Here is a 16,847-nt window from a genome sequence, read left to right as displayed (position 1 = left end):
CACCCCTTCGGTTTTTATACAGTGCAAAGCGCTTGGCAAAGAAAGTTCTACACTTTTTTTCTGATGCTTTTCAGTCATTAAATCCACATCTTTATCCACACTTTTCAATACCTTAAAACAGCAAACAATAATCAGGTTCTTCTTTTATGATGATGCACATACTGTAGTTTACTGTACAGAATTTACAACATTAACCATGTTGAATGAAAGCCTTGGCTGAGCAATCTGTTAATGAAGAGGACTCTTCTGGCTTTGTGTAGCTTTAATTACAAGGTGAAAGAAGCCTTCAAACAGGAAGCAAGGGAAACCCCGACAACTTAAAGGTAAACAGTGACACAAGGCTTGTCTGTCTTATACTAAGCAAGCTAATGTCCAGAGGGACAAATTTTCACCTCTGCCATTACGAAAATGATCTCTGATAGTAGTCAAATCTACAGAATGTGGACACAGCCTTATTCTCATAGTCTTTAAAACAATGTACGTGCATGTATCGCTAAAGTGGAAATTAACAACAAAGGCCAAATTAGGCTACAGTGAACAAAGACTCCACATACCATAATGTTACATAAAAAGATGCTTAAGACAGGTTTCCATAGAGATCTTTCTCATGGAGCTATAAAAGACAATAATGAATGGGATGCTAAGGCAAATAGCTAGCTTGTGGCAAACAATGCTAAGACCTACATAGCATCCCACAAACTAGTTTGAACTACACAGTTGCTTAACCCTCAGAAACTCATGAAATTTTCAGAGTCTTTGAAATTGGGCAACTTTCGCAACTGCAAATTTAAAAAGGCAGTCACCACATTTAGCATGACTTTAGCATGCTGGGTTGCTCAGAATGTAGATCTATTCCTGGTGCTGAAAAACAAACAAACAAACAAAACAAGCTTAGCTGGGGCGTGATTCCTAAAAGCAACTATGCCAGCAAGTTCTGTCATAGCCAATAGTTCAGTGGAATTAGCGACCATAAGCTAACAATGCTTTTGGGAAACAGCACCTGGTTGGCTGGTTTTAGCTGGCTCGTTTTAGAGGGGGTTTGACAACTTATTTAGGTGGTCACAAAGGTTTTAGCTGGTCAGGCTGGGAGACCAGCTGACCAACCATCTGAACACCAACTTGACCAGTTTAAACCAGCTAAGACAGCTGGGACACTGTTACTATGATACAAGTGAATAAAATAGGAATTTAAAAGGATAGTCCACACAATTTTTTTTATTCTGTCATCATTTACTCACTCGAATGTCTTTCTTTGTTCTGTGCATGAACATAAAAGAAGATATTTTGAAGAGCAACCTGCTAACCGAACTGTTTCAGTTCCCATTTACTTTCATTATATGGACAAAAAGTACAATGGACGTAAATTTTGAAGAACATTCTTCGAAATATCTTCTTTTGTGTTTTACAGAAAAAAGTCCTCCAGGCTTGTTACAACATGAGGGTTAAATTATAGGGATAAATTATGTTTTCATTCATCAGAATTAAAATTTTTCACTTTTTAACCGACTGTGTTGAAATTTCACTGAAGTGAGTTTCTGAGGGTTAAATACTTTAGACGAGATGTATGCGTGCATGCAGGGCCATTTAATCTACTAGATGGACAAAAGGAAATACCATCTTATCCGCAGTCCAAAACTTCTCAGCAGGACCCCTTTTTTTTTGTTTTTTTTGTATTAACAGGGCTGTTGATTTCTCCCCCATGCTAGTTTTATTTGTCATTAAATGGGCTTGAAAAAAGTATGTGTAGACCCCCGGAGCTTAATTATAAATTAAGCTCTAGTTTGCTCTTCTGTTCTCAAATGAACAGATGTTGTTCTAATAATGTTAGATGCATTAAATACACGTCAGTTTATACTTGATCACACCATCAGGCCGACACCAGTGTGGTGCATTAATGCAATGACTACATGACTTTACCTCAAACGCTTCTTCATCCAGGATCCTGGTTCCAAAAACGGTTATACCACTGGTGTCAATTCCAGCATGGTCACTCCTGCCCAAGGGCTTTGTCAGTTTCTTCTTGCAGTCAACAATGATGGTCACGGTCTTCTTCTCAACACTGATGCCTACACGATGCCACCTGCGATGAACAGGAGGAGTAGGTAATTACAATCCCAGCAAATGGTTAAAGGCCTCCACACGTGAGACGCGCCTTACTTTAAAACCTTAGACAATTTGCTTTCATTCTTGAGATATAACATTCCTGAGTGGACCACATTCCAGCCTTCAAACTTTGGCCTTGTTTAACACTGGATTAGACTCATTAAACTCTAGACCAAATCCCCTCTGTGAGTTATTCAGCATGACAGACACCGTGAACATTGTAAAAAGTGTGTCTCAGGAAGGTATGACTGAGAAACTGAACTGTAGAGTCAAAACACTGAGCTGCTGAGGGAAATTGCTGTACAGGTTTGCGGTAAGAAACCACAGCAAGATTTCAAAGGCGTATCAAAGGCACCCACAAGGGTGATCAATTTCCCATAATCCACTTCATTAGAAAGAAAAACCTTTATTCTGGCCCTTGTCTTTAATGTACTTGGCAAACTTGAACCGAGACAAGCTTTACTGTGTCTGGAGACCAACATTTCTGGATAATTTAGCTGCTAACAGAATACAATTTACATAGTTAAGAGCGATTATGTGAATGATTGATAGATGTGTGACAGTGTAAAACCACAATATCACACCTTTAGGCATTAAAACATCCCGGGAATATTCTAGAACTTTAGTTTTAACCCCTGGACTCACCACATGCAATGATTTAAAGTCACAAAGTTTCCCAAAGGACATACTGCGCTGTCTTTCCAAGTGCCATTTTCATGAATTATGCTGAAAACACACTGTAGCACTTTCTGATTATAATGCTGTAAACAACCCATTTAACACAAATTCTTTTCAGATTCTTTATCACATTTCCGTCATGACCAACTGTAATTTTATGTCTCTGAGGAAGAGAAACCACAAAAGCATATGAAAGTTATATTAAAATGGTGATAGCTAATCTGTTTAGCTGTACAAATGATTTTTGAAAGCCACTTTTAACCCTAATTCTTCCTGCATGAGGGAACTGGAATGACAGAATTAGCCCAATTGGTGTATTTAACCTCAAATCCTCGTCAGCACTATAATCAACATAAGCACTATAATCCCTCATGGAAATATTGCTGTTTTTACAGCAAAACACCCCACTAAACTGATACCTACAATAAATCCTGTTAAAAATCTAATATGACAAAGCACGTCCATTGCTGTCAGTTCATTTTAGCGCTTGGGGATTTCTAATTAAGTCTAAATCAGGACAATATAAAGCATTTGAAATGTTAAATGCACATTTTAATACAATCACTATTTTCTAAGGAAGCATTTTACATCTTAGACCATAAAAAATAAAATAGTAATATTCATAATTGCTACTATTTTTTACAGCTGTGACTTTATGCATTGCAAATTGGCCTTTTTATCTCATAATTGTTACTTCGTTTCTCATAAATGTGACTCTGTATCTCATAATGTGACTTTTGTCTTGTTTTGTAATTGTGACATCATCACTCACAATTTTGACTTTACCTATATAGTACATCTCAGGTGCATTCCTTTCTTATAACTGTGACTTTATGACTCATAACTGTGACTATATTTCACAATGTGACTTTTTATCTCAAATTATTAATTTGTTTATCAAAAACATGACTTTATTTCTCAATATGACTTTTTTTTTGTAATTGTGACTTTGTTTCACAAATGTTCCATTGTATCTTATAATGTTTTGTAGAATTTTGTTTCATAATTGTTATTGTATTTCTCGAAAATTTGACTTTATATATCATTATGTGATTTTGATGAGATGTTACTTTATTTCTAGCAACAGTGTTTTGAATATATTGATTTTTTCCTTTTGTAATTGTGATTTTTTTTTTCTCACGACAATGTCTTTATCTCACAATATGACCTTTTTATATACATTTGAATTTATATTTCACAATGTGACTTTTTATCTTGTGGATGTGACTTTATTCCTCAAAACTGACTTTATTCCTAATAATGTGGATTTATCTCATAATTGTGTCTTTATTTCTCACTGTAACTACACATATCATGTGACTTTTTATTTAATAACTGTGACTTTATTATTATTATTATTATTTTTACTTTGAGACAGGAACAGGCTTCCATAAATATATCTTAATGTTGGTAAGAGCTTCCTGATGATGTTATTCAAGAGGTTAATTTCTGAGGTCATGAATCTGCCCCAATGGATCCAACTGTACATCTTTCTAAAATAACAGTACCCCGAAAGATCACTGCCGAGGTCAGATCACCTACGGCCCTGTCTGCTTCACTCCATCAGTCCAGAGTCACAATGAGATCTCCTCTGGCTCGCCTCACAGAAGAAACCACACATAACTAATGCTTCAACAGACACCTGAAATTCTGATTTGTCTACTTGTTAACTCTCGTCAACCGAAATGACTCTAAAACAGAAATATCTTCCTCCACATTTGATCGCTCAGGACTACTGTGTAAAACTCCAGCCTGGCAACAAATGACTTCCTGCTTATGACTGACCTCTGTCTGACCCTGTCTGGAGTCAGTCTCATTCTCTGTCTCTGTGGATGGATCTAAACAGCCTTAAAAAGGCTGCTGTACATTCAGCTTCGTGCTTTGTGACTTACTTTCCGTCGGCCAGGTTGAGGGAGCGGAACAGCGGGTAATCCTCCGGGGCAGGCTTGCCTGTCTGATCCTCGTACAGGAAGACAGGTGAGCGGCCCACCTCCACGCCTAGTTGCTGGACGCCTTTCTCGTTGTAGATGGACAAAAGGAAGGACTGGATTCCAGCTTTGGGCTTGATGGTGGTTAGGATGGAAAAGTCTTCAGGGAACACACCATCTAGAACACAGCACAGACCGAAAACAAGCTCACTGAAGGGTTCACTGGGTTTCTGAAGTCCATCCAAACAGCTAATTGCAATCTTAGAACTGGAAACATAATGGAGGACTAGAAGTGCCACTTAAAAACTAAATAAAGGAATGAATTGAGTATTACAAAAATACAAATGTAACTAAAAAAATAGGCCATTAATGGCACAAAATTTGATATTTTATTTAAAAGACCATTAATATCCAGCTAAATAGGGGTGATGCAAGAAACTTGATAATAAACACCAGACACATGGCATTATATAGGCTGAACAGATATTAACAAGTCAATCAATCAATCACCTTTATTTATATAGTGCTTTAAACAAAATACATTGCGCCAAAGCACTGAACAACATTCATTTGGAAAACAGTGTCTCAATAATGCAAAATGATAGTTAAAGGCAGTTCATCATTGAATTCATTGATGTCATCTCTGTTCAGTTGAAATAGTGTCTGTTTTAATTTGCAATCAAGTCAACGATATCGCTGTAGATGAAGTGACCCCAACTAAGCAAGCCAGAGGCGACAGCGGCAAGGAACCGAAACTCCATCGGTGACAGAATGGAGAAAAAAACCTTGGGAGAAACCAGGCTCAGTTGGGGGGCCAGTTCTCCTCTGACCAGACGAAACCAGTAGTTCAATTCCAGGCTGCAGCAAAGTCAGATTGTGCAGAAGAATCATCTGTTTCCTGTGGTCTTGTCCTGGTGCTCCTCTGAGACAAGGTCTTTACAGGGGATCTGTATCTGGGGCTCTAGTTGTCCTGGTCTCCGCTGTCTTTCAGGTCAGTAGAGGTCCTTTCTAGGTGCTGATCCACCATCTGGTCTGGATACGTACTGGATCCGGGTGACTGCAGTGACCCTCTGATCTGGACACAGACTGGATCTGGTGGCCACGGTGACCTCGGAACAAGAGAGAAACAGACAAATATTAGCGTAGATGCCATTCTTCTAATGATGTAGAAAGTACGGTGTTATGTGAAGTGTTCCGGTTCCAGTTTACCTAATTAATGCAGCCTAAAAATCCTTTAACGGATTTGGATATTAAAAGCATATTAGTATGTTATGTGTATGCCAGGTTAAAGAGATGGGTCTTTAATCTAGATTTAAACTGCAAGAGTGTGTCTGCCTCCCGAACAATGTTAGGTAGGTTATTCCAGAGTTTAGGCGCCAAATAGGAAAAGGATCTGCCGCCCGCAGTTGATTTTGATATTCTAGGTATTATCAAATTGCCTGAGTTTTGAGAACGTAGCGGACGTAGAGGAGTATAATGTAAAAGGAGCTCATTCAAATACTGAGGTGCTAAACCATTCAGGGCTTTATAAGTAATAAGCAATATTTTAAAATCTATACGATGTTTGATAGGGAGCCAGTGCAGTGTGGACAGGACCGGGCTAATATGGTCATACTTCCTGGTTCTAGTAAGAACTCTTGCTGCTGCATTTTGGACTAGCTGTAGTTTGTTTACCAAGCGTGCAGAACAACCACCCAATAAAGCATTACAGTAGTCTAACCTTGAAGTCATAAATGCATGGATTAACATTTCTGCATTTGACATTGAGAGCATAGGCCGTAATTTAGATATATTTTTGAGATGGAAAAATGCAGTTTTACAAATGCTAGAAACGTGGCTTTCTAAGGAAAGATTGCGATCAAGTAGCACACCTAGGTTCCTAACTGATGACGAAGAATTGACAGAGCAACCATCAAGTCTTAGACAGTGTTCTAGGTTATTACAAGTAGAGTTTTTAGGCCCTATGATTAACACCTCTGTTTTTTCTGAATTTAGCAGTAAGAAATTACTCGTCATCCAATTTTTTATATCAACTATGCATTCCATTAGTTTTTCAAATTGGTGTGTTTCACCGGGCTGCGAGGAAATATAGAGCTGCGTATCATCAGCATAACAGTGAAAGCTAACACCATGTTTCCTGATGATATCTCCCAAGGGTAACATATAAAGCGTGAAGAGTAGCGGCCCTAGAACTGAGCCTTGAGGTACTCCATACTGCACTTGTGATCGATATGATACATCTTCATTCACTGCTACGAACTGATGGCGGTCATATAAGTACGATTTAAACCATGCTAATGCACTTCCACTGATGCCAACAAAGTGTTCAAGTCTATGCAAAAGAATGTTGTGGTCAATTGTGTCAAACGCAGCACTAAGATCCAATAAAACTAATAGAGAGATACACCCACGATCAGATGATAAGAGCAGATCATTTGTAACTCTAAGGAGAGCAGTTTCAGTACTATGATACGGTCTAAATCCTGACTGGAAATCCTCACATATACCATTTTTCTCTAAGAAGGAATATAATTGTGAGGATACCACCTTTTCTAGTATCTTGGACAGAAAAGGGAGATTCGAGATTGGTCTATAATTAACTAGTTCTCTGGGGTCAAGTTGTGGCTTTTTTATGAGAGGCTTAATAACAGCCAGTTTGAAGGTTTTGGGGACATGTCCTAATAACAATGAGGAATTAATAATAGTCAGAAGAGGACCTATGACTTCTGGAAGCACCTCTTTTAAGAGCTTAGATGGTATAGGGTCTAACATACATGTTGTAAGTTTAGATGATTTAACAAGTTTATACAATTCTTCCTCTCCTATAGTAGAGAATGAGTGGAACTGTTCCTCAGGGGGTCTATAGTGCACTGTCTGATGCGAAACTGTAGCTGACGGCTGAATGGTTGCAATTTTATCTCTAATAGTATCGATTTTAGAAGTAAAGTAGTTCATAAAGTCATTACTGCTGTGGTGTTGGGAAATGTCAACACTTGTTGAGGCTTTATTTTTCGTTAATTTAGCCACTGTATTGAATAAATACCTGGGGTTATGTTTGTTTTCTTCTAAAAGAGAAGAAAAGTAATCAGATCTAGCAGTTTTTAATGCTTTTCGGTAGGATATGCTACTTTCCCGCCAAGCAATACGAAATACCTCTAGTTTTGTTTTCCTCCAGCTGCGCTCCATTTTTCGGGCTGCTCTCTTTAGGGTGCGAGTATGCTCATTATACCATGGTGTCAGACTGTTTTCCTTAACCTTTCTTAAGCGTAAAGGAGCAACTGTATTTAAAGTGCTAGAAAAGAGAGAGTCCATAGTTTCTGTTACATCATCAAGTTGTTCTGAGGTTTTGGATATGCTAAGGAATTCGGATACATCAGGAAGATAACTTAAAAAGCTGTCTTTTGTGGTAGAAGTGATGGTTCTTCGATACTTGTAACAAGAAGAAGAATTTACAATTTTGGCTATATGAAGTTTACACAGAACTAAATAATGATCTGAGATATCATCACTTGGCTGAATAATTTCAACACTATCAACATCAATTCCATGTGACAGTATTAAATCTAGAGTATGATTTCGACAATGAGTAGGTCCTGAAACGTGTTGTCTAACACCAATAGAGTTCAGAATGTCTATAAATGCTGATCCCAATACATCTTTTTCATTATCGACATGGATATTAAAATCACCAACTATTAAGACTTTATCTGCAGCCAGAACTAGCTCGGATGTAAAATCACCAAACTCTTTAATAAAGTCTGTATGGTGCCCTGGTGGCCTGTATACAGTAGCCAGTACAAACATAACAGGGGATTTATCATTAACATTGGTTTCTCTGGATAATGTTATATGAAGCACCATTACTTCAAACGAGTTATACTTGAAGCCTGCCCTCTGAGAAATCCTGAAAACGTTATTATAAATTGAAGCAACACCTCCCCCTTTGCCTTTTAGACGCGGCTCGTGTTTATAACAATAATCTTGGGGGGTGGACTCATTTAAAATAATGTAATCATCAGGTTTTAGCCAGGTTTCTGTCAAGCAGAGCACATGTATATTATGATCAGTTATCATATTATTTACAAAAAGTGTTTTCGTAGAAATGGATCTGATATTCAATAAGCCAATCTTTATCATTTGTTTATCCATATTGCATTTGTTTTTTATTTGTTGAACCTCAATTAAATTGTTAACCTTAACTTGGTTTGGACGTTTTTTGTATTTTCTAGTTCGTGGAACAGACACAGTCTCTATAGTGTGATATCTAGGTGAAAGAGTCTCTATGTGCTGAGAATTAACTGACCTCTGTGACGGGAGGCAGCTAGCAGACGGTCGGTTTAGCCAGTCTGTCTGCTTCCTGACCTGGGCCCCAGTTAGTCAAGTATAAACACTAAGACTATTTGCCATATTTCTAGACAGAAGAGTGGCGCCACCCCAGGAGGGATGAAGACCATCTCTTTTAAACAGGTCAGGTCTGCCCCAAAAGCTCGTCCAATTGTCTATATAACCTATGTTATTCTGTGGGCACCACTTAGACATCCAGCCATTGAGTGATGACAATCTGCTATGCATCTCATCACCACGGTAAGCAGGGAGGGGACCAGAGCATATTACAGTGTCTGACATCGTGCTTGCAAGTTCACACACCTCTTTAAAGTTATTTTTAGTGATCTCCGACTGGCGAAGTCGAACATCATTAGCGCCGGCATGAATAACAATCTTACTGTATTTACGTTTAGCATTAGCCAGCACTTTTAAATTTGCCAAGATGTCAGGCGCTCTGGCTCCCGGTAAACATTTGACTATGGTGGCTGGTGTCTCTATATTCACGTTCCGTACAATAGAATCGCCAATAACTAGAGCACTTTCATCAGGTTTCTCAGTGGGTGCATCACTGAGTGGGGAGAACCTGTTTAATGTTTTGATCGGAACAGAAGAGCGGTGTTTTGACCCACGACTACGCTGCCTCACCGTCACCCAGTTGCCCTGCTGCAGGGGCTCTGCTGGAACCAGACAATGTACAGGAATCCCTGAGCTAGACGCATCCAAAGCCATATCTAGAGCCCTAACATTCTTACTGTCCTCAATTAAAGTTTGGATGCGTGTCTCTAATTCTGAAATCTTCTCTGTCAGCCTAACTGTTTCCCTGCATTTATCACATGTGAATCCCTCATCAGCGACAGAGATAGATAAACTGTACATGTGGCAAGAGGTGCAAATAACAATTGTAGGAGAAGCCATTACTCACCGTGCTTGATGAAATATTCTTACTGCGGTTGTTTGATGAACTTGTGGAAAACTGCAGCGTGAGAGAGGAGAAAAGAAAACGCTAATGACAAGCTAACGAGTGCTAACGCTTTGCAGGTGTGCTGCAGTCACGGAAGAGTGAACGATCAAAGTTAATCTGATAAGATTGATCGGTAATATCAGAAATATGGTGTGAATTAAGTTATATTTTACAATTAAAAAAAAAACAAACAAACAAACAGACAGTGATAGTAAGAAAGATTATAGAGAAAAAATATAAAATAAAAACAGCTACATGGAGCTAACAAGTAATAAACATGCATCTGTTTTCCACCATATAAAGAAACATCTGCAACTTTATAACCTTGTTCCGATTACATAATGCATCTCAAACCTATCCTAAAAACTCAGAGGACTTAGATTATGGTACACATTTTGTATGGGGTATTTCTGTTGGGGTTCATTGTTTATTTTTTTTATTTGTACATAAATGAGCAGCTTGGACATTGTTCAAAACATCTTCTTTTGTGTTGCCCGAAAGTAAGAAAGTAATTTGGAATGACACAAGGCTGTGTAAATGATGACAGAATTTTAATTTTTGAGTGAACTATCGCTTTAAAATTTTCTGTTCATTTCTTATGCAACTAAGCAGACAAGCCATGCTGTGGTCAAGAGATTTCAGCCAAGTTCTCCTGCCGCTTAACAATACAAGCGTCTGAGTGAAACATGGCCCTGCACAATCAGGGATGGCATCTGCTGTCAAAAGCCTTGGCAACCACAACAAAGGGGCACATTTAAACGTAGGGAGGATATGGAGACATGTTCATGGGGTTCAGCTTACCTGGGAAAAGCTGCTTGGTTGGGGCACTGATCTGGGCATTCTTGCCTATTTTGTAGGCCGTGTCCGGCTGTGATGCTCTTCGGTTTGTGCAAAATCCTGAAGTTTTCTCTACTCCTTCTGGGACAGTGGGAAATTCTAATACTTTTAGGACATCCACAGGTTCTGCTGTATGGGGTAGAAAATATACACAAAAATGTTAACAAATAAATAAGGAGAAATCCATTCAATGTTTAGTAGATAATCTTTTTTATAATAATACGTTTAAATATATATATTTTTATTTAAACTGAACTGAACAATGTGTTTTTATAATTTTAACTTAAACTTAGAATTACACTAGTTTATTTTAAATAATAATTTAGTATAAAATTCTAGGATAAAATTTAAAAAGCATCTAAAATGTTAAAGATTTTGCTGCTTATATTAAATTTAATGATTACCTATGAAGTTTCTCTAATTGGTATTAAAGCCCTATAATAGGTTGTGAATGGTAAGTTTAATAAAAATTCAGTCAAATGAACCAATCTATGACCAGAGAGAGTGTATCACATTTAACATTGATTTTTGACCCACAACCACAAAAAATAAGCCAATATTTGAAATTCAATTTGTTTTACTTGGCTATGCGACCAAACTCACATCATTGGTTCTTCCTATGAGATCTGACCCTTGTAAACTCTATGGATGATACTTCAGCAACAGCTGGGTTAAGTAAACTTGAACAAACGGTTTCATTATGGCAAACGAAGCGAGATGAAAGACAAACACTGTTCACCCCGGATCACCCAAGAACTCAAAACCTTAGAAAGCACCATTGAGAAGAGTTTCTTTATGATTCATTGTGAATGTATGGCACATGTTTGGCCGTTGGGTGTTATCCAGAGTCTACCAACAGTGCCATATGTGTCTTCTGGGACTTGAGTGAATCTTTGGCATCTACCACATAAAACTGAACACTCAAACCGCCAAAAATAAAAGGCTGCTATACGTCACAATAGGCTGGACTCATCCGAGGGAGGTCTAAAATGCTGTAATAAAAACGCTGAGGCATTCTCACTGTGAAGAAAACATTTACCACCCCATTTCAATCTCTAAAAGGCGAAGCTGATGATCCATTCTTCTGCAGGTTCTTTGTGCTGAATGAAAAGATTCCCCACTATACCTCAAACTCAACCAATACAATGACAGAGCTGAGAAGGAGAGTTGTTGTGAGGGATCTTCTGGAGTCGTTCTCCACAGCCTCAGGCCTCATATATTCCAGATGTGGTGCTGCAGCCCGAGTCTGACCTTTTGCCATGCAAGTACCAAAGAAAAACATCAATACTCCTAAATCCTTCAGAAAACCAACTGAGAATGTGCCATCGTTAGGAGAGTGCAGCTGATGACCTAGTGCGATTTTAACCAGACTGCCGTGCAAACACACACGCTGGTCTTTTTCACTGTCATTCTTTGCATTAGACAGACTGGTGTGTGTGTGTGTGTGTGTGTTTGTGTGTGTGTGCGGGAGAGAAGGTTGATTAGACATTGAGTGTGAATGTAGAAGGAGGTACTAACTGAGAGAGAGAGAGTTGCACATCATCAAGATCATAAACCTGCCATCATTTGATTCTACCGAACACTCGTGAGTGGGAGGGGCTTTTACTTTCATTAAGAAAGTCACTGTTATGGTAACAGATGTAGAGTTAAAATAACCCAATGGATATGTTTTCATAGGGTCCATAGAAATGCATTTAGAATATTTTTCAAATTTCCTTTTTTAGGGTGATGTTAAATGGAAGAAGCTGGGGACCTTTTTACCTGCTGCTCCTTGAGACTCTAATAATGAATTCAGGCAGAATCACTCTCTCTCTTTTTCATCCTCTATCTCTCACTCTCTCTCTCTCCCCCTTCTCTTCTCACTCTCCCCTCTTTGACACATGTGTGCCGCTTGAACAAGACCGCATTATGCCACAGGCTCTCTGAGAGGCAACCTCACTGACGGAATTTTTTTGGAAAAATTTTTTTCCCCATGACCCCCCCCCCCCCCCTTCATGACTGTAGAGAAACTTCAAAGAACAATAAAGCCTTTCAACCATCTGCCTCCCAATACTGTTCTGTTCACCTCATATTCCAGTATTAAAGGGACAGTTCAGCCACTTTTGTTACAGATAGTCTCCCTCATGTTGTTCCAAACCCTTTCTTTCTTGAGTGGATAACTTAAGAAGCAGAATGGAGGTGGATGAGGACCTGATATAGACAGCTGTAGACAACATAGAGACTAAGTTTATGCTCATGGAACAATACTTTAGTTGTATATAAAAGAATAGCTTGGTATTTCAACAATAATATAAACATCTAATTTTGTGTTCCAGGAAACAAAAAAAAGTCTCACAGGTTTTGAACAACATGAAATTAAGCCAGTGATGATGGATTGTTCTGGAACTTTTTATCGGAAGAACAGCATGCAATTATGTTACATCAAAATGTTTGAAAAAAGAAAAGAAATAAAAGACTGAACCACATTTCTATCCTACAAACATGCATAGAGTTTCATCACTAAAGCATGACTCGTGAATGCAGCCCAAATGTTCTTGAGACCTTGTTGGCAACGTCTACAATAAAAGTAAGCAAAGATTTCTGAAATGTGTGCATTGTCTGAAGGAATGCACATCTGAGGTTCCTCAGCCTGAGGGGCTGAGAAAACATGTCAGTACACTGCCAGCTCAGGAGGGCATCCTACAGAAATGCCTACAGTAGGGAAGTATCGCACAGTTTTGGAAGTCAAATGAGATTAATACATTTTAAGATTCATCATCAGCTTTGATAGACCAAAGAGGGTTATTAAGCTCGGATCGCTTACACATTTTAGTCACATTCAAGCAGTCTTAAGGAAATGTAGTAAATGAGAACAACGGCACTCTATTATCTTATTTACACCTGTCATTTCCGAACAACATAAATGCCTACTTTAATTTGTTAAGGACCTTTGTTCCTGCAAGGCTGAGCGAGACCTATCATAAGGCCAGGCTGGGGCCCCTGAATGGCTCCAGGCCCTTTGAAGCTTCTAAAATAATAGGGATGAGCAGAGAGGACAGTCATCAAATAACGGGAAGGCACTAAGTGAAGAACCATTCCCACTGGGAAACTCAGCGTGAAGACTGGGAGACATGGGAGTCACAGTGTTGCAAAAGCCCCTGCTTGGGCTTCAGTGGAACTAGGGTTGAATGGCGAAAGGGTGATTTTGTGATCTATGCTAATTCATTACCCAGTGGAAATTGTGGTGCTAAAGCACTTTGACTCAAAAATGCTAAATATGTAAATAATATATATATATATATATATATATATATATATATATATATATATATTATAACTATACATATGTATCTATTCATAATCAAATTACTTTTTTCACTTATGAGCAGTAAATCAGTCACGCCCATTGTAAATTGGACCTCCTAGGTCTCATTTTAATATAAATCAAATTCCTATCATAATTAATGATATTTTAATTTAAAACTAGAACACTAGAACACTGAAGTCTTGTGAGTATACATTAGTATATCAATTACTGGCAATCAAAATGTAGCTTTCTTTGAATACACACAATTAAGCTCACAATCCCATCCCTAAAATCACACCATTCAAGCAGATACTTTACATTTTCTTTCACTAAAAAATTAAGGCATGGGTGTAAAACCCTGAGGAACTGCACCCTGCTAACCGTGTCCACACACACCTAATGGACCACAGGTTCAAACAAAGAGCTTTGTTCCCCAGAAGTAAACCCTAAAGTGTCCCTCCATGACACTCTCTTGACACATTCCCCCTCTCCACCCTCCCATAGAGTTTATTAGACTAGAAAATATGCAGAGAAAAAATGCATGTCTTTTTGAATTAAAGATTAGGAATATGCAAATTAAATGGACAGATGGTGAACAAACCAAGTCGTGCGGTAAACGGTAAACAGGTTGATACTTTCACTACTAACTGCTTCAAAGTATAGGATCATGATCCAAAGTGTAGGTTTGTTATGCACAGACTATAGATACAGTCTCTAAAGCCTGAATTAACTTTATCTGTTATATGTGCATAAAATTGCATTAATAAATGTATTGAATGCTCTTTGGGGGAACTAGTGGTTTTATTTTAACGAACTCCGCAGACTCTTCTTCTTTTTAAAATAAAGTTTTTATATATATATATATATATATATATATATATATATATATATATATATATATATATATATATATATATATATATATATACTTCTTGGGCACTGGTAATATTGGATCTCACAGCACACACACACATACGGGATGCAGATCTGCGATCACCTGTCTAAATCAAACGCGTAAAAATCCGCAGGCGCAAAAGCGCATCGCCTATCTGACAGTCGCTACAACTTCATCAAAAGTTTGGAAGTCTATCTTTCCTTACCTGCTCTGACATTTGGAGCCTGCAGAACCAGGACGAGGGAAACTGTGATGAATTTGAAAACAGTGGAATCCAAAAGCCACCTTTTCGTTTTCCACATTGGGGACCACCTTGGCCTCTCCATGGTCGGGCGCCCACAAATGTGTACAAAACCCAGGGCGACCTCTGCTAATTTGAAAATGATGTCCCTTCTACAATCCCAAATGTGCCCGATCTGCTCTAAACAGCCATAGATGAAGGGTATTATGTCTCGCCGGGCCCCCTTCGATCCTCCTTTTCTTGCGCCCAGCCTTCAGACTGAAGGGATTCGGGCTTTAATCAAAATGAGACGCGGAGCGCTCGATCGCCTCACCGTCAAGAGGGCTGGACCCAGTCCCTGAATTACAGGAAAATGACAAGGAAAAAATACCCCGATTAGCAAATCACGGGGCTTAAAGTTGGCCAGGGATCCACCCATCAGTTTTCCTAAGCCTCCCCTGGTCACCCTCTTGCGCGTCCCCCCATGAAAACCGGTAGAAATTCCCCCGGAGTAGCCTGGGAATGAGAGAGAGAGAGAGAGAGAGAGAGAGAGAGGGGGAGCATGCAAGCAATTCCAAATGTTTGTTAGATTTCGGATTAGGGCATATTATGCAGTTTGCATTACCAACAAAACAGTGCAGAACTTTAAAAACTAACGTGTTTGTGTGTGTGTATATATATATATATATATATATATATATATATATATATGTGTATATATATATATATATATATATATATATATATATATATATACACATATATATATACGTATATATATATATATATATATATATATATATATATATATATATATATATATATATACACATATATATATATATATATATATACACACATATATATATATATATATATATATATATATATATATATATATATATATATATATATATATATATATATATATATATATATATATATATATATATATATATATATAGTATAATCTCCAAATTGACGATTTGGTCAGTTGTATTATTTTATTTTGTATGAATATTTTTTTTTTTAGTTCTTAGCTTTTTAAGAGACTGGACACGAACTTGGAAACATTTGACTGCTTATTGCAGCGACTGACCAATCAGAATCAAGTATTCCAGAAAGCTGTATAATGATGTTTGCGGATGATTCCATCAGTTAGTTTTTACATTTGCGCTAACTTCGCGTAGAACCTACTTCAAATTACACATTTTTTTAATGTCAGTAAGCAGGACAAAAAGCAAAAGACAAGAAAGTATTACAACACGAAAACAACATGTTTTGCAGATGTTTATTTTTCAAGAGTACATGTGGAGGTTGAGTGGGAGGGGCTAAGTTTGACTGACAGAAGACTGGCAGGCCTTTAGGTTTCCCAGTTTGAGCCCTCCAGTTTCTGTATTGGAAAAGCAGAAAAGTTAATTAATCACATGACTAAAAATCAGAATTAAATAAACATAACTATGAATAAAATTATTGTATACAATACTTGTAATATGCACCATCCTTTCAGTTTTTGGAAAATTGGCATCTCTAGGAAATTTCTCTGTTGGATTTGGTCAATAAAGATCCCCTTGATCATTCCATATAGTGTCTGTCTATTTCAGATTCAGATT

General features: G+C 37.9%; 1 protein-coding gene across 6 annotated transcripts in view; it reads right to left on the bottom strand.

Annotated features, from left to right (window-relative positions):
• The window catches only part of LOC128013379 (collagen alpha-1(XI) chain-like), a 68,845-nt gene extending 53,192 nt beyond the window's left edge, over nt 1–15,653 (bottom strand). For 2 of the 6 annotated variants that reach the window (XM_052596331.1, XM_052596330.1), the window contains exons 1-4: nt 15,220–15,652; nt 10,798–10,962; nt 4,674–4,887; nt 1,918–2,080 (exon numbers count right to left, since the gene is read on the bottom strand). In XM_052596331.1, coding sequence (XP_052452291.1) covers nt 1,918–2,080; nt 4,674–4,887; nt 10,798–10,962; nt 15,220–15,340 — 663 coding nt within the window. In that variant the 5' untranslated portion in view covers nt 15,341–15,652. Of the gene's footprint in view, nt 1–1,917; nt 2,081–4,673; nt 4,888–10,797; nt 10,963–15,219 lie in introns of all 6 variants that reach the window. The other 4 variants (XM_052596332.1, XM_052596333.1, XM_052596329.1 and 1 more) reach the window with 3 other exon arrangements.
• Nucleotides 15,654–16,847: the final 1,194 nt, after the last annotated feature.

The sequence above is a fragment of the Carassius gibelio genome, chromosome B24, assembly GCF_023724105.1.
Source record: "Carassius gibelio isolate Cgi1373 ecotype wild population from Czech Republic chromosome B24, carGib1.2-hapl.c, whole genome shotgun sequence".
Classification (NCBI taxonomy): domain Eukaryota; kingdom Metazoa; phylum Chordata; class Actinopteri; order Cypriniformes; family Cyprinidae; genus Carassius; species Carassius gibelio.
This window is presented reverse-complemented; position numbering and strand designations above follow the sequence as displayed.